The sequence below is a fragment of the Myotis yumanensis genome, unplaced genomic scaffold (assembly GCF_028538775.1).
Source record: "Myotis yumanensis isolate MYYU_CA2020_CCGP unplaced genomic scaffold, mMyoYum1.0.hap1 SCAF_2, whole genome shotgun sequence".
In the NCBI taxonomy this organism is placed as follows: domain Eukaryota; kingdom Metazoa; phylum Chordata; class Mammalia; order Chiroptera; family Vespertilionidae; genus Myotis; species Myotis yumanensis.
Window position 1 is genome coordinate 21,705,511 of NW_027223753.1, and position 24,588 is coordinate 21,730,098.

Sequence of the window (24,588 nt, forward strand, 5' to 3'; positions counted from 1 at the left end):
CATTCAAGACATGTTACTGACCCAGCTGGTGTGGTTTGCTGGTTGGGTGGTCATGGTTCGATTCCCAATCAGGGCACATGCCCGGGTTTTGGGCTCAATCCCCAGTAGGGGGTGTGTAGGAGGTAGCCAATCAATGATTCTCTATCATCATTGATATTTCTATCCCTCTCTCCCTCTCCCTTGCTCTCTCTGAAATAAAAAGTGTGTGTGTGTGTGTGTGTGTGTGTGTGTATATATATATAAATTTTTTTTTTAAAGGAGACAAGACATGTTACTGAACACCTACTAAGTGCCAGGCCCTGCTTTGAAAACAAAATAGAACTCCTTGCCCTTGAGAGCTTATCATCTAGCATGATGATATCTGATTTCTTGTCTAGCACTCCCCAATTTATAAAGGTTCCTATATCCACAACTCCATTTGACCTTCACATTAACACAAGATGGAAGAGGATAGGTACCATTATCTATCTTTACTAGTAAGAACAATGGCCCCAGGAAAATTAATGATTTGCCAAACTGCCCATGGCCAGCTGGTGGGAAAGCTGAGAGTTATACCCAAGAATTCTTCTTTCGTTTGATGTTTAAAAAATATTAGCTAAGTGGAATCTTTGAAATAATATAGCTCAAATTAGTGGGAACTCAAAGTACATTATTCACTGAGGATCACAGCCACCTGGATGCTGAGTGAGAATGAATAAAACGAAGGCGCATTTGAAATACGTTCAGAACCCTCTTCCAGATGACTTATCAACCACTGAAAAAGGGAGTGGGTCTCCTCAGTGTGGTCACGATCAGAGTTCTTTCTCCTGGACCCCTTACTCTGCATGGATCTCACAGTGATGCATGTGCCTGCAGAGATGCAAAAATCTCCCCTTAAACCAGAAGAACCCAGACTGCAACTTTATCACGGGCAACACGCCTTCTCTTCCAATGGGGTGCTCGAAAGAGCAGCTGTTGGCTGCGTTTACGAACTCGAGTGCTTATTCCTGCACCAAGACTGAGTCCGGGCCATGCGCACGAACAGCGGAAGGAGAGATGCACAGACTGTAGGGAATTACAAGCCGCCTCCCGGTGCCCTGGGGAATGAGGCCAGGGCTTCTCTAACAGAAGCAGCTGCTGCTCTGTCCTCACAATGGCACACGCTCAGGTCTGCAATTTTAAGATCGTTTGGGGGATGAGGGCTTGGCCAGCCCAACCTTGGTACATGTGTCATCTGAGGACATGAGTGGCACGGCCCTGAGAACAAGGTGCCCAGGTGTGGGGCTAGAACAGAGGAGCCTCTGAGACAGGTCCATATGCTCTGCTCAGTTAAGAGCACCTTCAGAAGGGCAGGCCTGTTTATTGCCGAGTATGTGGAGAGAAACATACATTGAGATTCAGGGATCAGGATGTACATGTGTTATAATGGAGGGATTAAAGGAGACATCCTGAGGGTGACTCCCCTTCCTATCTAGGTATAGCTATAACATCTGTGCAAGGAGCTAGCAACCTGTTGCATATGTACTCCCCATTAGATTGAAAGGTCCATGCAGGGCCATGGTTCTCTTCCCCACTCATGGATGTCCTCATCCTAGTGTAAACCTGACACAGGGAAGGTGCTAAATAAATGTAAGGGGATCAGTAAATGAATGCAGGATCCGAGGCCTGGGGAGCAGTGAGAGTGGGTTGAGCCAGCCTGGATGGGAGCCCCGGCCTCAGGCGCTAAGAGCTGGGCTCTATCCTCCACACCGAGCCCAGCGCTCTGGCCAGCCTCCCTTTCCCAGGGACCCTCACCTCGGCAGACTGGCCTGTGGTCGCTCCAGGCCGCAAACATGTCGCTCACTTTCATACAGGTGATCCGCTTGGATCCTTGCAGGTCATAGCCCTCATTGCAGGTGAACTGGACGCTGGATCCTAACCTGGGAGACAAGGTGCGTCTGTGAGCTCGATCCTGGGCCCACCTGGGGGCCCTCCTGCTTCCACAAAGTACCACCTCAACCTTACTTCTCTTCTGGCCCTCGATCGTTCCAGTTTTATCACTTAAAATCCCCATTGTTTTGACCACTGAATGGTTTTAGGATTAAGTCAAAAGATGACTTTGTGAGCAAAACAATAATCCTCTAAGTATCAACTAGGACAGCTCAGAGTGGGTGGATAATACACAAAACTAATCAAAATTGAGAATTAGGGGAAGAAGCCTGATGGTGATTTGTGAAATGCACCATCTTGGGGCCCTAGGGGCTCCCAGGTTATCAGAGGCACAAGCTGCTTGCTGGCATGGCATTCCTGGTGACAGGGGTCCTCTGTACCCTAGGGATTGGTTTGCAGGTGACACTAGTCTACAGCTCTCCCCTTCCCCTTCAGGCAAGGGCGCTATTCCCAGAACTGGACTAGGAAAGACTGTCAAAGGCCATAGCACTTCTCCAGAAAGTGTCTATTCCCATATCTGGACCATCCTCTGCCCTCCACCTCCTGGAAGACCAGCCAGCCCCTTCCTCCCCCCCTGCAGCCCATCCCACCCTCCTTGCAATCAGAAAGTTCCCAAACATATCTTACCTGAAATCCGAGCCTAGTCTTTTGCCCCTTTCAGGTATGCCAGGGTCTGGACACATATTATGCCCTTGGGACACACCAATCTGAGTTACTACAAGGCAAAAACAGCACATACAGAGATGGGTGACCACAGGAAGCACCGGCCGGTGGTGTCTCGGGGGAGGGACCCAGAGACAGAATGAGGCCCTGCTCCAGTGGGGCTGGGTGGGGCTGCTGGGGTCCACTGGGCTTGGGACTCCTCAGTGTGCAAGCTGGGGAGCTGCTTTTGACAAATTCCTTTGGGAAATCCATCTAGAGCATGTGGGTACCCCAAACCAACAACCACCAGGTCCCTCATCCCGCACCAGCGGCGGAGGTGGATGGTCCACAGCCCCGTGACCTCCCAACCTCGAGCTCTGGATCCGGGGGTGGTGACTCTAGATGAAATGAGCCCCCCCCCCCCCCAACCTCAGCCCCAAATGAAGAAATGACTCAAAGAAAGTTAAATAAAAGGTGGATGCGTGATCAGAAACGGTAAAGAATGTAAGAGAAAGCTTCAATCTGAAGTTCAAAGTAGAGACTTTCACTCAAACACAGTTATTTCTGCTGAGAAACCTCTTCCCATCAGACACTTCTCAGGCCTGACTGAGCAGTAATCAGAGCACCCCCATCCCCATGCCCCTCGCCTCTGGCCAAGGGCCCCGCGCAGAGATGATGCCTGTGGTGGTTTCTGGCAGGTGGTGCTAGGCTCTCACACGGGCCAACACCAGAGTCCTCTTTACAAAGACGATGTGTGCAGGCCTCTCAGCTGAAGCAGAGGCTTGATCAGGGGGCATCGGACACACACAGTTTGTTTTCTCCCGTTTTTGGGGAGGCTGAACACTCTCTGGCCCCTGCTGTTCTCGAGATGCTCATACTCATGAGGATGGAACCCACTCACACCCTAGACTCTTGGCTCTGGGGACCAGGAGTGGGGGCCGGGCTGACAGCCTGGCCAGAGGAGTTCCACTCAAGGCCTCCCAAGTCCCATGATCCCAACAGCACCGTTGACACCAGGGATGACAGAAAGTCTGGAATAACGTTTCCCGAGTTGGCCCATTTCTGTCCCACACTCTCAATGTCCCACAATATGAGCAAGGTGCTCCATCACTCACTCACTCACTCACTCACTCACTCATTCCTACACACGAATACACAAAAAGCATTAACTGAGCACCTACTGTGTACACAGCCCTATTTTGTATATCATGGGGCATGTCAATATCAGATGCCAGATATGCCCTGTCCTCAAGGAACTCCCATTTGAGTGAAGACATGAAACACGGAAACTAACTGTGAAACAGCATGGGGAATTGATGAATGATGCAGATACAGGAAGATTCAGAGGGAGGACCCATCTCATGGTGGTGAGAGAAGCAAGAAAGACTGCCTGGAGGAGGAGTTACTGAACACGGACCTTCTGAGATAGCAGAATTTGGATGCACAGTGACAGAGGAATGACAGCTCAGGCAGACAGAAAGGCATGGAAAGTGAGGTGGAAACACAGAAACAGAACTGGGGTTTCCCAGTGTGACCAGAACAGGAGGAAAGGTGATGGGTGAGATGGATGAGCAAAAGGTGAGATGTCAGAGGTCAGACTTTTAAAGGGTTCGAGTCTGATCCTGAAAATGACAGGGAGTCACGGAGAGTCCTGAGTGTGGGAAGTGCAGGGAAGATCTGGATTGCGCATGAGGTGCAAGATGAGTTAGGAAGTTGTGTGATTGTCTGGGTCAAAGACAACAAGAGCCTGGAAGTTGGGACAGACATGGAGTAGTGAGAATGGACTTGGCAAAGAATCACCTGGGCTCAGGGAAGACTGGGTGGGGGAGGGGCTTGGGGGAGGGCTGGGGGAGGGGAAAGGAAGCAGGGGACTTCCTGGCCAAGGGCCTGTGAGGAGCTGCACTTTAGACTCAGAGTCTGAAGCTCATTTCTATAGTTAGAAGCCTGGTGTAGACACTGTTCAAATCTCCAGGCACCCCAGGGCATGGTTGGCGAAGGGATCTGGGAGTTTGGACATCTGCTATCTTCTCATTTGTGTGGCAGAGCTCATGGCCTCTTGGGTAGCTTCCCTTTCTCCACCATTCCACATCACCAGGTTAAATCCACTCACTCCCACTGGACTCTTACCCCTGCTCCCCTCCCCTCCCTGGCCAAGCCTCTCCTCCAAAGCTTTCACTTGCTAAACTTAGCAATGTCCCTATGGCCACCAGGCCTCAGGGCCTGGATGATACGATGGAAATGCAGCCTCCAAAAGCAGAGCAGTTCCTGCCTCCCAGAGCCTCAGTGTTGCAAGCTGGGGCGGAAGAGATAACTGGATCCAGGATCCCCAGGGCATGGGAAGGAGAGAGGAGGCTCTGTTCTGAGATGAGGAGGTCAGACCGGAGCTAAACTGTACTTGTGGTTCATCTGTTGGTAAGCCAGCCTCATGTGTTCCATCCCTTTGAGGACTTCCCAGCTAAGCTCTCATCTTCTTTAGGCTCTGCCTACTCCACCCTGCCCGTCGATCACACCCATCCCAAAGTCCCTGAGACCACCCATTGGAACCACACAGCCACCTGGTAGCACATCAACAATGGACAGGAATGACCTGCCCCTTTCTTGCCCTCTCAGTCACTGATACCACCCAGTGAGCAGAGTGGAAGGCTAACAGATGAAGATGCTCTGGACCAGAGAGGAGGGACCCTGGCACAGCCCACCCACCAGGCAAATGGAGCACACCTGCTACCCTCCTTAAATCAGCCAGCCCGAAGGAAAGCCCAGCCACCGTCCAGGAAGTTACGAGCCCGGCGGGGAGCTGCCCACAACCCACTGGTGTCCTGTCTTCCTGGGAGGACTGAGCAGACCACAGCAGCCCCATGAGGACTTTAGGCTCCCCAGGCAACAAGCAAACTAAGGTTGCAGGGAACAGTTTACTGCCTGAATACAAAGGCAAGAGGCTTTTCCCTCTCTTTCTATAATTCCAACCTCCCCTGCCTAATCAAAACCAGCGGCTGTGTTTGCGGCATTAATTTGCTTTTGGCTGCAGAGAGCAGAAGGAGAAGGGAAGGTGAATCTTACTCTCACCCTGTGAGGACCCCTACGGTGAGTAAGAAGCTGAAACATGCTCAGAAAGGTGATGCTTCTATCCAGAGTGAAGGGAGGCATGGACACGTGGGTGGCCAGAACCAATGGTGGAGGATCCATGGTACCCACGGACTGTCTGATGAAGGCAACAAGCAGGGTCCAGGATATGTAAGTGGAGAAATTCAGAACACCTGTCCATAGGGCATCTGAGCAAAACACATAGGGTCAGATACCTGCATACACTTGGTTACCTGCCTCAGAGGCAGCTTGAGTCACACATGGAAATCTCAGAACAAAGACCAGTACCTTGTAACAGAGAGATTCCCCCCCCCCCCCCCCCCCCCCGCCCCAAATAGTTTGCATTATTTCATTAGAATAAGGTTTACAAATCTTTCCAAGGGAGTTCTGGGCGCCTCGGAATAGCAATGAAAACCATGGGCCCCCTCTCCCATAAAATGCACCCACAGCATCACTGTCATTGTTGGCCAGTTCATGGATCTCCTGAAGTCCTAGGCCAAGAAGGCTCATCTTAGCATCCCCAGAAGGAAGAGAGGGTAAGGTTTCGTATCCCCTTTTTACAGCCGTGGAAACTGATACATAAGTTCCTGTGACAACACGGTTACTTGAAGACACAGTGGGATAAAAATTTGCTCTCCCAAATCTGGGCCATTTCCTTATAGTTTGCCTGAGGCTTCAGGGCAAACTGGGAAATTAAATCGTGCCTGCCTCAGTTCATCAAGTCTCCTGTGGCCTATGAGGGCCAGGGCCAGGGTTCGAGCCTTCTCTGCAGACTCCTGGCCTAACCCTCGGCTGTCCTGGCTCCCTGCTTCTTCCCCTGGTCCCTAGTCACACATAGACGTACAGCCTCCTGACTGCTCCCTGCCATCCAGCCTTCTCGGGGTACAATGACCAGATGATGGACCCCAGAGATGGGGAGTGGTACCCTCTCTTGATTGGATGACTTGAAAGACCACAGAAAAATCCCACACCCAGGCCCAGTTCCACTGGGGTCTCAGGACCGAACTGCCTCTGCCCAGCCCTGCTCCCACCACACACAGCACAGAGCTCTGGGACACCAATGGCGGCTCCCCGTCTCTCAGGAAGCACTGCTTGCACCTCCAGAGAAGTAAGCAGATGGAGGTGAGATGAGAGGAGAGGGGCAGGAGAGAGGAGAGAAACTGAGGAGGAGGAGAAAGCAGAGAAGGTGAGGAGGAAGGAGGGGGGAACATGGAGGGAGAGACTGAAGGATGCGAGATGCAAAGGGTAAAGGAAGGAAAGGGAGGAGACAGTAAACCTGAAGGCCAGTCATTTGGGGACCATGGAAGGCCCCCCACTCACTTCCAGAATGAAAAGAGAGGGATTCTTGGAAAAAATCTCCTTTGCTTTCAAGACCAGCCTTTCAGGTGGCACCCAGAGCCTTCCCCAACCCCTTCCTATGCTCTAGCCCAGCCGTGGGCAAACTACGGCCCGAGGGCGGATCCGGCCCGTTTGAAATGAATAAAACTAAAAAAAAAAAGACCGTACCCTTTTATGTAATGATGTTTACTTTGAATTTATATTAGTTCACACAAACACTCCATCCATGCTTTTGTTCCGGCCCTCCGGTCCAGTTTAAGAACCCATTGTGGCCCTCGAGTCAAAAAGTTTGCCCACCCCTGCTCTAGCCCCAAAACCCCACAGCACAGGTTTCAATCAGGTGTTTCTGGATGACATCCAGCCCACTCCCCAGTGTCGGATGCCCCCCTTTAAATCTCTCAGACACCAATAGCAGGAACATGTTCCACAGACATAACTGTCCCCAAGCAGAGAGCCCAGCACTGCCCCACTGGCTCGAGAGGCAGGACCCCCACCCTCTAGTCCACCCTTGGCCCAGCCAGGTCCAGGGACCCTGGTGGAGGTTACTCAGCATTTCCCTCGCTCCCCTTCCCAATTTTGCCATGGGGGCTGGAATTGGGGCCCTGCAGACTCCAAGGTCCCAGCTGGAGGTCACTGACTCCTAGAGAAGGAGCCAGAAAAAGGACGGTCTTAGCAGGTGGAAGTGATTCAAAAGGAAAAATAAAGAGAGAAATGGAGCAGTAATGACTCCCTGGACTACAGTTAGAATGGGAAGTGAGGGAGAAAGAGGAGCGAGGAGGGAGATGGGAAGACGGGGAGGAGGAGAAGGCTGAGGACAGGCCCTTGGGCTGCTCACTGGCCACCAGGCCAGTGTGTCCATGCGCAGAGCCTGGGATGGAGGGAGGCAGGATTGAAGGGAAATCATTGCAGCATCATCTGGCTCCCCCATGGTCACAGCACCGGAGGGTCTGAGGTAAAGCGAGAGGCTGGCAGGGGCCAGCGGGCGGACACTTACACACAGATGTCTTCTGGCTGCTATCTTTGCTGGGCATCAGCTTCACACCTCGAGACTTCAACTCGATTTGCTTCTTGACTAGAGAGGAAGCAAGAGGGAAAAACGTTTGAGTTATTATCTGTGATTAGGGATGGGGTCCTCTGGATTGATCCCTCTCTTGGCTTGGGACTTTCCATGCTGGGTTAACGCCAGAAGCCCCTCTAGGCAAGGATACACCAAGGGTAGCATTCAAGTGCAGGAGGCGCCCAGACCTGAAGCAAGAGCTGCTATCCAGGCTGGTCCTCTGGGCCAGGCAGACAAGGTGACCTCCTGTGTACCTGGGAAGCCCTGCCTGTCGGCTTCCCCGCAGATTCAGCCCTGCCCATGCCCCAAACCAGCCCTGACCTGGTGTGTTAGACTGGATAATGGCACCAAATTGTCACCCTCCCTGAATCCACACCCTTTGCAAGGTGACTGTGTCCTCCTTGACTTTGGGTTTGGGCAGTGGAATTTTGGAGGCCTTGACATGCCCAAAGGCTTGAAAAGTGCCTATCAGATCAGTCTTGCCCCCTGGCATCACTGGGAGGAGAAAGACATGGCTGGTCCCAGGAGGACAAGGGACCTGTGGAGCCAATCAATGCAGCCTACTCCCGCCGACCTATTGTGGGCAGGAGAAGCTGGGTCCCGGAGGCCTTTAGGGGGTGGTGCCTGGCTCAGGTGCTGGCCTGATGGATGGAACTGGGTTTTGATCCAATCACCGAGTCCAGTCTGCAGGTTTTTAGGACTTTGCCAAATAACACAGCCAAGGCACCTGAGCCAGAACTCAATTCCAAAGACCACTCCTCTACATAAATCCACCATCTTGGGTGTGACTACCCCAGCTCCCCAGTGCACTCTGCTGGCCTCCAAGGGCTTCGTCCTGTCTCTGGTTAGGTGGCTTGCGGGTATCTATCCAATCCCAGAGCCCCGTGGCATCTCACAGCTGGCCTCTGCAGGCTGACTCAGCCCCACTCAGATACCCAGCCGTGGCAGCAGTATCTGTGACCAGGCACTTCCTAGGTGCCAGGCCCTGGGCTAAGTGCCTTACCAGTTCTTTATTAACATAAGCGTCCTTGACTCCTTTCTTTCCTTCCACCCACACCGCTGCATCAGCAAACCTTTCTGAATCCATCCAAATGCAATTCCATGTCTATCATGCTGACCCAACCCTGCACCACTTCTCTCCCTGTTGCCATGGCCTCCCATCTTCCCTCCTGCCCCTGTTACAATCTGTTCTCAACACAAGAGCCAAAGGGATCCTTTAAAACATAAGTGCGACCATATTACATCTCTGCTCAGAACTCATCAGCGGCAACCCTTGTCTCCTAGAGGGAAAGCTGAAGCCTTTAAAATGGCCCGCACAGACCTATCTGCCCTCCCCACGACCTCAATCACTCTCCTCCAGCCACGGGCCTCCCTGTTGTTCCTATAATATGCCAGGCATGTTTCTGCTCCCGCTGGCCAGTTCCCTAGAAGGCTCTTCCCCAGAAATCTTTATGATTCTCTCCTTTTTCCCCTTGAAGTATTCACATAAACACCAGTTCCTCATGGAGGCCTTCTCACACTGCTCCATTTAAAACTACACCTCCAACCCCAACTCTCCCTCCCATTCCCTACTTTATCTCCCAAACTTTCTCTCACACACTATGTCATTTACTTAGCGAGTCTGGTCACCCCACATTGCAATGTACGCTCCACAAAGGCAGGGGTTTTCAGCTATTGTGTTCACTGCTGTATCGTCAATGCCTAGAATAGTGCCTGCCGCACAGTGGGCACTCAATACTCATTTCATTTGGTCCTTATACACTCAACCACCTTCACCAGTAGTTATTATACCTACTTAACAGATAATAAAATCAGGTCCCAGCGGTTAAAGTGATTTGCCCTCGGTCAGCGGTTCTCAACCTGTGTGTCGCGACCCCTTTGGCAGTTGAATGACCCTTTCACAGGGGTCGCCTAAGACCATCCTGCATATCAGATATTTACATTACGATTCATAACAGTAGCAACATTACAGTTATGAAGTAGCAATGAAAATAATTTTATGGCTGGGTCACAACATGAGGAACTGTATTTAAAGGGCCAGAAGTTTGAGAACCACTGCCCTAGGTCATGGAGATAGCAAAGGGCTGTGCTCTCTGCCGAACCTCAGCATCTTCTCTTGAGACCTGCCCCCACAGCAATCCCAGGGGCACTGTCCACATTCTCCAGCATCTGCCCCTCCCAGCTCAGGCCCTGGAAACTCAGGTAGCTGCTCTGCACTTGTGGTGACGTCCCAATCCTGAAACTAAAGCCCACAGTGACCAGGGGTCCACCGCCCAGCACCCCTACCCCACCCGCTCTGCCCGCATCAAAAAGCTCCCCAAGGATTTGCCCCTGCCAAGTTGCTGTCGAAGCTGAACACCTGACAGAATTCAGTAACTACCACAGAGCCCCTGCTTTCTAATGTGCACTCAGACCCTTTTATAAATGTGCATTACTCTCCAAGTGTATCCAGCAGGAAAATTTCCAATGAACACCAACATGGACCATTATTAAACAGAGGGTGTCGGTAGGGGAGCATGCATTATTCAAGCCTAGCTAATAGAGTGCGGCAGGGAAAATTCCTCTGATTTGATCATCCCAAGAGAACAAGAGTGGTCCCAGCACTGCAAGACCAGTGGAGCTCTTCTCCCTGAGGCCCAGTATTGGGGTAGGGGTGTGGGGGGGTTCTCTCCTCCCTGAGGCCCAGCATTGGGATAGGGGTGTGGGGGGTTCTCTTCTCTCTGAGGCCCAGCATTGGGGTAGGGGTGGGGGGGTTCTCTCCTCCCTGAGGCCCAGCATTGGGATAGGGGTGTGGGGGGGTTCTCTCCTCCCTGAGGCCCAGCATTGGGGTAAGGGTGTGGGGGGTTCTCTTCTCCCTGAGGCCCAGTATTGGGGTAAGGGTGTGGGGGGTTCTCTTCTCCCTGAGGCCCAGCATTGGGGTAGGGGTGGGGGGGTTCTCTTCTCCCTGAGGCCCAGCATTGGGGTAGGGGTGGGGGGGTTCTCTTCTCCCGGAGGCCCAGCATTGGGGTAGGGGTGTGTATGGGGTTCTCTTCTCCCTGAGGCCCAGTATTGGGGTAGGGGTGTGTGGGGGTTCTCTTCTCCCTGAGGCCCAGTATTGGGGTAGGGGTGGGGGGGGGGTTCTCTCCTCCCTGAGGCCCAGCATTGGGGTAGGGGTGTGTATGGGGTTCTCTTCTCCCTGAGGCTCAGCATTGGGGTAGGGGTGTGTGGGGGTTCTCTTCTCCCGGAGGCCCAGCATTGGGGTAGGGGTGGGGGGTTCTCTCCTCCCCAGGCCAGGCATTGGGGTAGGGGTGGGGGGTTCTCTCCTCCCCAGGCCAGGCATTGGGGCAGGGGGTGGGGGCAGGTCTCTGTCACCCAGTGTGGCCCATCTGAGGCCAGGTCTGTGGAGACGACTGGGCACCTAGCCAAGAAGGAGGAGGAGAGTCAGTCTTTCCAGTTCTCTTGTTTCCAGTTGTCCTGCACACTTGGGAACGGGGGTGGGGAAAGGGCCAGTGCACCATGGATGCCATTCCCGGGGCAAATCTTGCATGGGGTTTCCTTGAAGTTGCTGGAGGGGAACCGGGAGGTGCAGGAGGACATGCGGGGGCGTCATGTCCACAGAGCACACAGCGTATTGTGTACATGTGTCTATCAGTGCTCACATACACCATGCAACTCACACTCACACATGCTCTTGTGCTGAATGTGAACAGTCAGGGTTCCCAGGCGAGGAGTGCGGGCTTTAACTGGTTGATGGAAATCTTACTAGGTGCATTCATCTCCTGCGAATGATAATGCCTACAGGAGCCTGCCAGGCTGCTCCATTCATCCTTTATATTCTGGTTAATTACAAGACGTTTCCCCGCTGCTGTAAAGGTTAGCGGGACACATGGTACACATTTAGCTAGAAGAATCTGGCAATACAAACGCCTCTCCAGCCCCCAGCATGAGTTATTGGGCTGAGCTAGCCAGAGACAGGACCTGTGAGTAGAGTGGAGAGGGAGGTCTGACCTCTCTCCAAGGCTCTGGGAATCTCGGGTGGTGGAACCTGCAGTTTCTGCTCTTCCCAATGGATTCAGATTTCCCTCCACAGGGCGATCATGCCCTAATCTTCATCATCCCCCTTCCCCACCACTGGGCTGTCCTGCTGGCTGGAGCATCCCTTCATCGCCTCCCCGCCTGCGCCCCGCCCCCCCCCGCCCCCGCCCCGCCACACACACACCTACTCCCTCACCAAATCCAATTCATTCAACCTTAAGTTTCCAATGTGTACCTTCTTTCCATGTTCTAAGCCACTCCTGCCCTAAACTCATCATTTCCGCTTGATTTTGTTCACCGATTCAGTCTCTTCTAGCCCATCTTTAAAAACGTTGCAGAGCGTGATCTTTTAAAAACTGAAATCTGATCTCCCCTTTGACAATGTGGATGTGCCTCCTGCACTCTGTCCCTCGTCACAGAGGCCTGCCTCGCCGCCTGGCAGCAGCCTGCAGGAATACTTTCATTACTCACAGTCCTTCTAGCACACTGGCTCCTCATCTCAGTCAGATTTATGCCACGGATATAAAATTCAGTGCGGATGCCTAAGACCTACTGCTTCCAGCTTCAGACCTTCCAGCAGACACCCACGTCCTTGCCGTGGAGAAGAGCAGTGGGGAGGACAGGGGTTTCGAAGCACAGCTGGGAAGCAACCAAAGGCGAGGTGTCTGTTGCCAGGTCAGATGCCTTACAGAATAAATATAAAACCATCACACCAGATTTGACCAGGATGCTGCCAACACATAAATGAAGAGGCTGTGGTGGCACCACCCTGCTACGCACTGGAATGTTCGGTGGCCAGGGAAGGCTTCAGGCTGAGCAAAGGTGTTCACCAGGGGAAACCAGGAAGGTGTGATGTTGCATGTTGATGCTGTAACCACAAATTTAGAAAGAAGCCCCCTAAACCTATGCTAACCCCTGAAGAGATTGCTCACTTTGCCACAATTCCTGCAAATGGAGACAGAGAAATCAGCGACATCATTTTTGATGGAATCACAAAGATTCGGGAGAGTGTCCTCACATCATAGGGCAGAAAAACATTGAGTGGTGAATTAGGAATTGAAGGCACAGAATTCAACCAAGAGTCCACATCCCTCTAGTTGAGTAATGCATAAAAAGCTCAGAAAGGGGGATTCTGGGATACTTCTGATTTCCAGTGTCCTGTCCACTGTACCCACTCTGGAAATTGCCAAGGCCAATGCAGGTCTTTGGTTGTAATTGCTGAAGATGCTCTCAGTCCACTCATTTTAAATAGGATAGAAGTTGGCTTTCCAGTCACAGCAGTCCAAGCTCCAGGTTCCGGTGTCACAGAAAGTAGCTGGTGCTACTGATGGTGTGGGGTTTGGAAATGCGAGCTGGTCTCTCAATCTTTAAGATGTTTCACTCCATGACTTAGAAAAAGTTGGAGTGGTTATTGTGACCCAAGATGATGCCATGTTCTTGCAAGGAAAAGGTGACAAGATTCGAGTTGAGAAACATACTCAAGAAGCCATCGAGGAGTTAGAACGTTACTATGACTGATGGTGACAAAAAACAACTAAATGACCATCTGGTGGAACTTCAGATCGTCCTTGTGCTGAGGATTGCTGGGACAAATGGAGTGGAGGAGAATGAAGAGAAAGTCAAAGACCCACTAAATGCTACAAGAAAGGGCCTTGTCTGGGTACTTCGCTTTAGTGCACTCCAGCCCTGAATTCACTGCTCTCGCTAATAAAAAGCCAAACATTGGTGTGGAAATCAGGAAACAATCACTCCACATCCTGCCAATACTATTGCTAAGAATGCAGGTGTTGAAGGATTATTGACAGTTAAGAAATATATGCAAAGTCCCCCAGAAGCAGGTTATGCACAGGCGGGGTGATTTGTCTTTTTGAATAGGGTGGAAGAAGGAAATCAACCCAGCTCAGGTGGTAAGAGGTGCTCTGCTGGATGCTGCTGGTGCGACTTCTTGGTTAACCACAGCAAAGCTTCTAGCTACCGGAATTCCTAAAGAAGAGAAGGACCCTGGCATGGGAGATGGGGGGCAGTGTGGGGGTGGGCTGTTCTAATTTCTAGAATAGTGCTTTGTTATTAATGGACTGTGCAATGATCTTCACAAACTACTTTCGAGAAGTCAGCTGGAGAAAAGGAGTAGAGGAAAGATGTTTCAGGGAATCACCGTGGCCATCGGTTATTGGTTTTAGTTTGCCTTTGCAATGCTGTTCTCTCTCCTGAAATGCCCCTTCCCTCTCTCCCCTCCCCTCCGCTCCCTTCCCCTTCCCTCCCCTCCCCTCCCCTCCCTTCCCCTGCCCTCCCCTCCCCTCCCCTCCTCTCTTCTCTTCTCTTGCTGGTCTAGGCCTCATTCAGAGGTTATCTGCTCTCTGTGGCTGTCCCTCATCCCAGGGAGAAGTTGATGCTCTCTCAGGACTGTATTCAGACCACAGAAAGCCTTAATGCACCGCAGTGTCCTCTCTGGTTCTCCTGCTAATTTGCCCCATGAGCTCCTATGTCTGTATCCTGTGACAGACACACAGCCAGGCACAGAGAAGGTTTCTGATAATAGTCTGATGAGAATGGTCAACTTTTAGAAAAATATGTCCTGGGAATTCATTTCCTGGAAAAAGGAATGGGTTCTACTCGCTGGTGGGGTGAGGAGTGCCCCATTTTGTGTTCATGCTCTCACTTTTCAGTTCAGGCTCACTCTTGGTTGAATTCAGAAGCCTGGCTTTGTGGGCTCCTGAGCCAGGTAGTGCCAACTCAGCAATTTGTGCAAAGGTCCCTGGGGACCCCGAACCTGGAAATGAGGCTGGCTAGAGTTTGGCAACTCAGCAGGCTAACAGGAGAGGACAAAAGAGTCAGAGAATGGACCACGGGATGCCTGAGGCGCTTTCCGCTCTGGTCTAGACTGCAGATCAGTCACGAGCAAGAACAGGACAGGTTCAAGTGAAAAACAAGCTTCAGCTTGTTACTATAAACAGCCCCAAGCAGCTCAGAAAATGCAAACTGTTTCCAAATGGAAAAGTTTATTCTGCAGACAACTGAGTTTACAGGACTTCTGGAAAGCCAGGAGCCAATAGTTTCTCTGTAGAACATCTCCCATCTCCTGGTCACCAGCACTGAATTGACAAGAGGCAGTGAAAGGGACAGTGGGGCCGGGCTAGGATTTGGCTGAAGGGAGGGGTGGGCACTAGATGATGATTATTAGGTCAGAGTGGCAGGCAGAGGAAACACCTCCAAGGAGGAGCCAGAGCTGCCAGCTCGCTCTTATTGCACAGAGAGTCAAGGTGACTGGTGGGGTCTGAAACTTCAGGGTCCCATTTCCTGAGCATCTACCACATCCCAGATACTTCACCAGGATCTCTTTTAATTTCCAATAGCCCCATGGGGTTAATATTATTTCCTCTTTACAGGTGAGGAGGGTGATAGTGAGGGGTCCCTCACTAGTTGTGATCATTCACTACTGGGGCCATTTAAGAAAGGTTCTTCTCACTCTGATTCCTTGAAGCCTTGAGAAAATCAAGAAAGTAATGAACATTGAGAAGAATTGGAAATGTTCCTGGAGGCAGAGGGATGAGTTACACAACCTCAGTGGTCTCCCAAAACTGGAAGAACCTGTGGTCCTTCAAGTCCTGGGGTTCCCAAGTTTAGGTACAGGACCCATCATTTTAACACTCTTGGGTAAATTTCTGCTACACAAAATACATGAAAGAGGAACTGCTCTGGTTGAAGTTGTGGTGGAAACTTCAAGTCCCACCCACTCAGCCTTTATCAGAACAGCTACTGGGAGAACCCTTTGGCCTCCAAGGAACCCACTCTTTTGGAATCCTCCTCGGATGTGATATACATGGGGAGGACTCCCACTCTAAGAGAGGACTGTGGCCCCAGCCTCTATTTTGCCTTGAACCTTTCACATCTCTATCTTTAGCCTATATCCTTCTTTGAGTTACAGACTGGCAGAATAGTCAACTACCTGCTAGATCAGCCGTGGGCAAACTACGGCCCGTTTGAAATGAATAAAACTAAAAAAAAAAAAAAGACCGTACCCTTTTATGTAATGATGTTTACTTTGAATTTACATTAGTTCACGCAAACACTCCATCCATGCTTTTGTTCCGGCCCTCCGGTCCAGTTTAAGAACCCATTGTGGCCCTCTAGTCAAAAAGTTTGCCCACCCCTGAAACCCTGGTCCTCACCATCTTCTAATTCTCAAAGGCTCCTCACCACCCTCTCCCCCACATTTTCATTCTATAGCAATCAAAGAGCTTTGGAAAATGAAAATGTGATCCCATCTCCCCTCCTGTTAAAAACTTCTGATCACCTCTCATCACCCATGGGATCAAGCCCAACTTTACTGCAGCTTTTCACAACGTGAGCCCTACCTGACCTTCCGGCCTCAGGCCTCGCTGCCCCTCGCTGCTCACCTCCGCTCTAGACTGCGGGCTTTGTTCTGACTCAGTAGATGTTTTCTGTAAAAGGCCTGGGAGTAGATATATTAGGCTGTGGGCCATCCATCTCAGCTGCAAACTGCTCAGCTCTGCCCAGGCAGTGCTATAGCAGCCATACACAATTCATAAATCAGAGAACGAAGCCGTGTTCCCATAAACCCACATTTATGGTCACTGATATTTACATTTTATACCATTTTCATGTGTCATGAAATCATCTTCTTTTGATTTTTTTCTTGGACTGTTTAAAAATGTAAAACCTATTCTTAGGAAGACAGGCAGAGGGCTGCATCTGGCCTGCGGGCTGCGGTTCGCCCGTCTCTGCTCTAGAGACACATGAATATTTGTGGTTCTGCAGAGTGCACGCTTTTATGCCCTCCTGCCTTGGCGCTACCTGGAATGCCTCTTTCTACTGTCCACCTGGCATCTTTTTGAGGCCCATGGTGAAGTCACTGCCACTATTTTGTGGGTTCTTTTTTTCGTGTGTGTGGCTTTTCATAGGTGCCTCCCACAAAACTGACTGCTCCTTTATCTGTAGTCCTGGCCTTTAAGGGCCTCAATTATAGCTCTTATCATGCTGTACAGAACTTACAGACTTGTGTCTATTCCTCTCTTTACTCACCTGTTCTTGAGACCAGATAGTGGTCTGCCTGCACTCATCTTTCTATGCTGTCACGTGGTAGTGCCACACAGACAATGCTTGTTAAATTACATACCACTGCCCACCTCTGACAGCCAGCTGGAGGCACAGCCAGACTAGAACTCAGATCCTCTGACACCATGTGGCATTAGTTAAAATTGTGTCTGGCCACGAATTTTAAATTCTGACTGGTCTGAGATAGGAATGGAATGTGCTATGTTGTAGGTTATTTATGAATTTAATTCATTGTTTGTTTTCTTTGGGATGATATACTCACCAATATAATTATGAGTTGGTAATTATTAGTTCAGAAGTGATGCCATACATCACTGAGACGCGGATGCCATAAGGCTGAGCACAGGTGAAACGGGTCCTGCGCTGGTGACTCCCCGGGTCCACTCTCAGATGTCCCTGTCCTGCTCAGGTTGCCCAGAGGCTTACCTCCGTGGACTGCCAGAGAACCAGGGAGCCCACTGGTGAGGCAGGGCAGACTCCCTCGCACAGAGCAGACCAGGGCAGGGCATCTGGGCCCTTGCTCTTGGCTTCCTGTTGGGTTGGCAGGTGGGAGGCACGTGGGAGGCACATGAGGGAGGGAGGAAGGAGAGGTCTGGTTACTAATTCCTGAGGCTCCCTCCTCCTGCACTGGTTACTGACTCCTGGGGCTCCCTCTTCCTGCACTGGTTACTGATTCCTGGGGCTCCCTCCTCCTGCACTGGTTACTGATTCCTGGGGCTCCCTCCTCCTGCACTGGTTACTGACTCCTGGGGCTCCCTCTTCCTGCACTGGTTACTGATTCCTGGGGCTCCCTCCTCCTGCACTGGTTACTGATTCCTGGGGCTCCCTCCTCCTGCACTGGTTACTGACTCCTGGGGCTCCCTCCTCCTGCACTGGTTACTGATTCCTGGGGCTCCCTCCTCCTGCACTGGTTACTGACTCCTGGGGCTCCCTCCTAACTGCACTGGGTACTGATTCCTGGGGCTCCCTCCTGCACTGTGGGTTGGCAGTGTTCAGGCTCCTGAGTTCTGCTACGCAGCCCCTTTTCAATGGCTTCAGCACTCACTGCTCCCTCCCTGACCCTTTCCCTAGCCTAAGGGTGTCTCTGTTATTTAGTTCCTATGGATTCCTTTAATCCCACCCTTACCTCTGTCACTGGCCCCTTCACTAAGCCTTCAGTTAAGCCGTGCAGTATGCCTTCTGTCTCCTGCTAGCCCCCTAACTTAGCCCTGTCTTTGCCACTCTTTTGGATTGAATCTGCAGGCAGGAAACCATAGATTGGTCTTTAGTTTTTCATTCCTTTAGAGCAGTGGCTCTCAATCGGGAGTAACTTTGCACACAGGGACACTTGGCAATGTCTGCAGACGTTTTGGATGTCACGACTGTGTGTATGTGTGTCGGGTGCCACTGGCATCAGGCATCTAGTGGGTAGAGGCCTGGGATGCTGCTCAATATCCCACAGTGCACAGACAGTCCCCCACAACAGAATTCTCCAGGCCACATGTCAACAGTGCTGAGGTTGAGAAATGCTGCGTGATGGAGTCACCGATGGAATTACTAAATGATTAGTGTATACTCTTTCACTGCGTACACCCATCCTGGAAAGCGCTATAAGAAGAAGGTCCTGGGGAGAATCATTTGTTCCCACCATCAGCGCACACCTCCGTGTGTAAGCACGTTGGATCCTGGGGAACACGGCCGCCGGGTCCAAGCCACTGCTCCAACACACCAGCGATGAGAGCTTGAGCCGGCCACGCACCCTCTCTGCAACTCTCAGCCCTCACCTATAAAGTGGTGCTGATGGCGGTCCCTACTTCACACAGCTGCTGTGAGGATGGAACGAAGCAATAAATGCCACGAGCCCGCAACTAGGAAGAAAGCCCTTTACAAACACTGACACACTCCAATGTGCAAACCTGTCCCAGGCTGTGTTTAGGGAGACAGAGAGAGGATAAGACAGGGCCTACTTCTAAGAGGTTCATAAGTGAAACAGTTTTTCAGGTTTCAGGTTGCTCCCTGCTACAGACTTGTGAAATTCTTTTAGAGGTTGCATCTAACATTAAAAATTGGAAAAGACATTTTCAGGGTGCCTCACGTTGAGTCAGGGTAAATACCACTTAGTGACATTTTCCTTTTAGTTCTACAGATATATGTGTGTACTGGGTTGTGATGGAAAATTTATTTTTTTTACAGTGGAGTGAGATTAACAAAACAAAGTTTAAAAGCTACCAGTCAAATAGAAAAGGCAAGACACCCAAAGCGCTGTAAGAGAAGGTCCTATGATTTTGCAGAAAACTTACAATAGCCTGGGAAGTCCAGCTTCGCCACTTATAGGCTGTCGCGCGCGCGTGTGTGCCTGTGTGTGTGCCTGTGTGTGTGTGTGTGTGTGTGTGTGTGTGTGTTTTGGGCTGGTTACATAACCTCTCTGAGCCTCAGCTCCACCGGCTGAAAAATGGGAATTAAAAACATACGTGTTGTGGGGAAACTCTAAAAAGGCAATGCACACACAGTGCCTAACACAGGGCCTGGTGCACAGTAGGTGTGCAACCTTCGTGTGCTCCTGACCTCCTAGCCTTCTGGTTTGGGTTCTCACTGCCCATTGTCTGGCATCAAACCTTAACTGATGACCAAGACAAATGGACCCTGAGTAAATGGAAATATGAGAAACACCCAGCACCTATTTAATCCGATGAAATGACAACATTCATCTCTGCTTGTCTATTTTGGGAAACCCATGGGAAGGTCCAGACAGACACCTCACTCCTGCAAAGGCCCAGCCTCAGTCATGAAAAATGTCCCCATGACGCCTCCCAGGGAGTTTCTTGTTTATTTTGTAAATATTTCAAGGATGTCCTTCTACCCACGGCTGAGGCAAGGAGGGCACTCATCAGAGGTTCACTTTTGAAGGGAATGCTCTGCCTCTGGTGCTGCTTTTATCCCAGTTTCTAGCCAGAAAGCCTGGCTTGGGCGGGGGCTCCGCTCTGCCAGTGCGGCCTCTGGGGTGGGCGGGGTGCTGCACTGTGTGGCTCAAGTGGGGCCAGAAGGGACAGCTGCCCAGATCTCCACTGGGTATCAATGGCTCCCTCTCAGCACAGGGCAGTGATTAGAGTTCACTTTCACTCTTCCCTCAGGCCCCTGGCATGGTCACTGTGTGCCCACTCCCTTCCTCAGTCCCTCACATCGAGACCCTCATCACCCAGTCCCTCACTCAGCTCCTCACTGATTCCCTCAGTCCCTCATTCATTCCATCATTCACTCCCTCCCTCACTCGCAATGCAAGTCCACTCCTCTTTTTATTCCCCTGAGCCTCCTAAGGGCTGGATCCTTAATAGGTGCACAATCCAAGTTCATTATGGAATCAATTAGAACCAACATCAATTTGTAATTGGTAACAGTTAAAGGCTTAATGAGCAAGTTATGTAGCAAACCACTGGTGTTTAGCTCTGTAAATTGTGTGCATTGCGAATAAACTCAAGGTTGAAAGGAATGTCCTCCCATATGTCCCTTGCAGTTTGAATCTCCTTGGGTCCTAGAGAGCTCCCTGCTTTGGGGTTCACCCACTCCTCTCTATAGGTGGCTCTTGGGGTTAGAAATTCTCCATGATTGGAGTAGAAATCTGCTTCCTGCATTTTCCACCTGCCATTCCTGGTCTGATCTCTGGCCACTGACACCTCTTGAGAGATTTGAGCCTCTAAGCGATAGGGCTCCCTAAGTTATGTTGCCTACATGTGAAATGCATTGTGCTCTACATCAAATGAGAGGGCTGACATGTGACTGTTCTCCCACTTTACACTGGGGTAGGCTAAGAGGGCGAACTCTAGATTTAAAAGGCAGTTCAGATGGCCTTGGGAAACTAGCTTAATTTCTCTGTGCTCCGTTTCCTTGTCCATAAAATGGGAATGGTGACATTTAATCCTCATCATTGCTCCCAGGGCAATGACGAGGATTAAATATGATGATGCTGATCAAGTGTCTAGCACGATATTGAGTGTTATGAGTAGCCTGGCCTGCAGTGGGGCGACGTGGCCTACACATTTGAGAAATGTCACTCCCTTGGGCCACAGACCGCAGAGGCAGATGTAGAGATGCAGTTATACAGATCTCTGTGTCTGCAATAAGAACAGGACCTCAGCCCTGGCCAGGTGGCTCAGGTGGTTGGAATGTCGTCCTATATACTGAAAGGTTTGATCCTTGGTCAGGCACGTACAGGAGACAACCTATCAGTGTTCTCTTTCACATCGATGTTTCTCTTTCTCTGCTCACCCCCCTTACCCTCTCTCACTAAAATCAATAAGCATATTCTCGGGTGAGGATTGGAAAAACAAAAACAAAACAGAGGAGAGTATGCCCTGAAGCCACATTACACACCAGACCCAGTTTGGGACAGGGTGAGCTTGCCCTTGGTATCACGTCTGCCGCCCACCGAGGACCCGTGGCCGCCCCGGCCTGCCTACCTTGGTACTGGGCGCTGAAACCACGCTGTCGGTGGTTGCCGTCGGAGGTGAAGTGCAGCCGCAGCCAGTTCTTGCTGCTGATGACAGGGGCTGGGAGGCTGGCTCCGGTGAACCTGTGGGGACAGGAAGGTGGCAGGGTCAGGGACCACAACTGGTTGGGACAGGGGAATAGGCATCCAGGAGTCTCCCCACTTCTCATGCCTGCTGGGGCCTCCGCCCAAGCCTGGAGCAAGAAGGGAGGGCTGTGCTGGCCCAGTGGCCTCCAGTAGCCAGGGCCTGAGCTGTTGGAGGTGGCTCCTCCATGGGCCTTCCCACTGCCCGGTTTCCCTGAGACGTCCGAGGAGGGGACTGGTCCTTTAGGTCTGGAGCAGAGGTCCAGCTCCCCAGCAGAGCTCTAGCCTGCCCCCCAGGAGAGAAATCAAGTGCCCCCAGCATAGTACCCCCCCTGCAGATGTTCACCTCACCCCAGGAGAGACCCAGAACCCCCAGTGCAAGGTCAGCCCCATGTAGAGAACCAGTGTCCCCCTCCCCAGCAGTGGCTAGTGCCCATTCCCAGGCAGAGGTTCAGCTCCCCCCCTGGCAAACCTCTGGGACCTGCAAGGGGGCAGGACAAAGGGCTGGGGACACCACTATAGACAGTGTGGCCCTTCACAGGTGTGAGAGCCCATTTTGGAGTCACTAACTAGGCCCTGGGTCTCCTCTGGCTCCTCTCCCTGTCCCTGCTGGCTCGCCCATCCTCCCTTAGGTTAGTCTCCTCAAGGTTCCAGCCAATCCAGTTCAGTGGGCGGGACACCAGGATATCCCCCACTGTCACTGGTCACTGCCCTGGCCTCTTGACCAACTGCCGTCCTGAACCAACTTCCAGCTCAATCAGATCTTTCCTCCTAGAGTTACTCAGAGCACAAGAACCTTCTGTGGCTCCCCAGTATCTACACAAGACTGGCCTTCCAAACCTTCCCCCAGTCCTCTGCTTGAACTGGCCTCTGCTTCTTGCTGGCCTGCTCTACCACACTCAGCCTAAGCCCTTGATACCCCTCCTCGCTCTGCTGACTCTCCTGCACCCCAGATATCCCCCCATCTTCTCTCCGCTATCTGACAGCCTCCAAGCTGGCCAGGTGCCCAGTGTCTCCCTCTGTTCCTCCTGCGTACATATCAGGCACGAGCCTCCTCATGCTTCTCCTTGGGCACAGTCACCCTCGCTCCGTCTGCTCCCACTCCCCGACACTGCCTCCATCACCTAAGCGCTCCATGAGCGCCTGTTCTAGTCTCTGCCTTTCTGCCGGGACATACTCTGCTGCCACCCTCACCCCTGCACCACACGTCACCATGATGACTCTGGGAAACTCTCAGATATCACAGCCCCAGGACAGCCTTTCCTCTTCTCCTTGGCTTTGATGCCACAGAGATTTTGGTTCAAATCCAGGTTTCACCACTAACTACCAATGTAACCTAAGACCAGATACTGAACCTTTCTGAGAATGAGAATAAGAACACCAGCCCCCAAAGAGTTTGTGGGAATAAATGAGAGACCTTGTGGGTAAAGAACCTAGCCCAGTACCTGACATGTATTAGCTCAGTCAATATACTTTTCCTTGCCCATCCTCTGTGATGCCACAGTATTTTATTCAAATTATAACTCATTTTAGGTGTGTGTCTCCCTCAGATAACTCCTCAAAGATGGCAGTGTAGTTCTGTGGCAAAGAGGGGTGGGCTCTGGAGGGATCGGCTGTGTGATCTTATAAAAGTTACTTAAGCTCTCTGTGACGTTCTCTATAAAACGAGGGCGATAATAACCCTTCCCTCAAGGGCTTGCAAGAATTAAATGAGATAATACACAGAAAGACCTTAGCATGGTCCCTGGCAAACAGAGAGCTCTTGTTAAGTGGGAGCTGCTATTTTCTTCCACATCATTTTTATTCTTCCTCTTTGTACCAAGCACCTAACAGAATGGTTGGTACAAAGCAGGAGTGTCAGGATTCCAGCAGAAAATAGCTGGCAAGGTCATATGAGAATAATCTCAGGAGTTTAATGGATTCTTCACAAAGCAAATGATTCTTTCCAGAGCAAATGGTTATCCCTGAAGGAGAGAGGTGCATGGACCCAGATCTTCAGTCCAGACTGCAGCCAGTTTGTCCAAATTGCACCAGAAGGGAGCAAGGAATGAATACCTGGAACTCACTCTCCTCCCTCCCCTCCTCCAATCTCTTGCTGATGCTTCTGTTGATCTTGTCCAATTGGAAGCCAGGGGGCAAGGGAGCATACTGATAGGTAAGTCTTCCTGGGCATGGGACAGGAAGCATAAGGGAGGGGAGAGGATCTGGAGGAGCAAACAGAAGAGATCCAGCATGGTAGGTCTCCATTAATAGGTACTAAACAAAAGAACTAACCACAGAGCTCAACACCCTGCATCACTGAGTTTTTACTATAATGAAAATGCTGACATACACTAAACTCCAGGAATATAACCCATATTGTTATGGTAAGAGCTATTATAGAAACCAATTACTGTATTTCACCAGATCCCATTTAAAGTAGTTTATTACAGCCCGAGTCATTTAAGTTTTTTAAGGAGCCACAAACAGTATTGTGGGTTGTGTTTTTTTCTCCAGGCCAAATTCAATTCTATCTCAATGACAAAGCTTAGAGGCTATTTACATAAAGGAAGTAAAAAGAGGGAGAAATTACCTGAATAATTCAAAACCAAAAGCTGTTTATTGCAAAATGGGATGAAGGGGAGGGGGGCAGATGGGGGGTAATGGGGTCCCAAGAGCAGGATGGGAGCAATGATCAAGACTGTAACCAGAAGCCAGCCCCGGGATCGGCTTTAACTCCTCACTGTACAGCCTGCCAAAGCCCCAAGGGTCACCTCCCACCTTATGGATCCTGTTGTTAATTCCCAAGGCTTAACCTTGCAGGGTCCTAAGTTGCTCCTACCTCCTTGGATGTAAATGTTGCACATTTAAGAGTTTTCTTGGCATCTATCAAAGAAAGGTGTGTGTGTGCCCTGGCTGGTGTTGCTCAGTGATTAGAACATCAGCC

General features: G+C 51.1%; 1 protein-coding gene across 1 annotated transcript in view; it reads right to left on the bottom strand.

Moving 5' to 3' along the window:
- CSMD2 (CUB and Sushi multiple domains 2) overlaps window positions 1-24,588 on the bottom strand; it is a 552,912-nt gene that overhangs the window by 259,310 nt on the left and 269,014 nt on the right. Inside the window, exons 6-9 of the mRNA XM_070404687.1 lie at window positions 21,550-21,662; window positions 7,964-8,041; window positions 2,536-2,623; window positions 1,774-1,898 (exon numbers count right to left, since the gene is read on the bottom strand). Of these exons, the coding sequence (XP_070260788.1) occupies window positions 1,774-1,898; window positions 2,536-2,623; window positions 7,964-8,041; window positions 21,550-21,662 (404 nt within the window). The remainder of the gene's footprint in view (window positions 1-1,773; window positions 1,899-2,535; window positions 2,624-7,963; window positions 8,042-21,549; window positions 21,663-24,588) is intronic.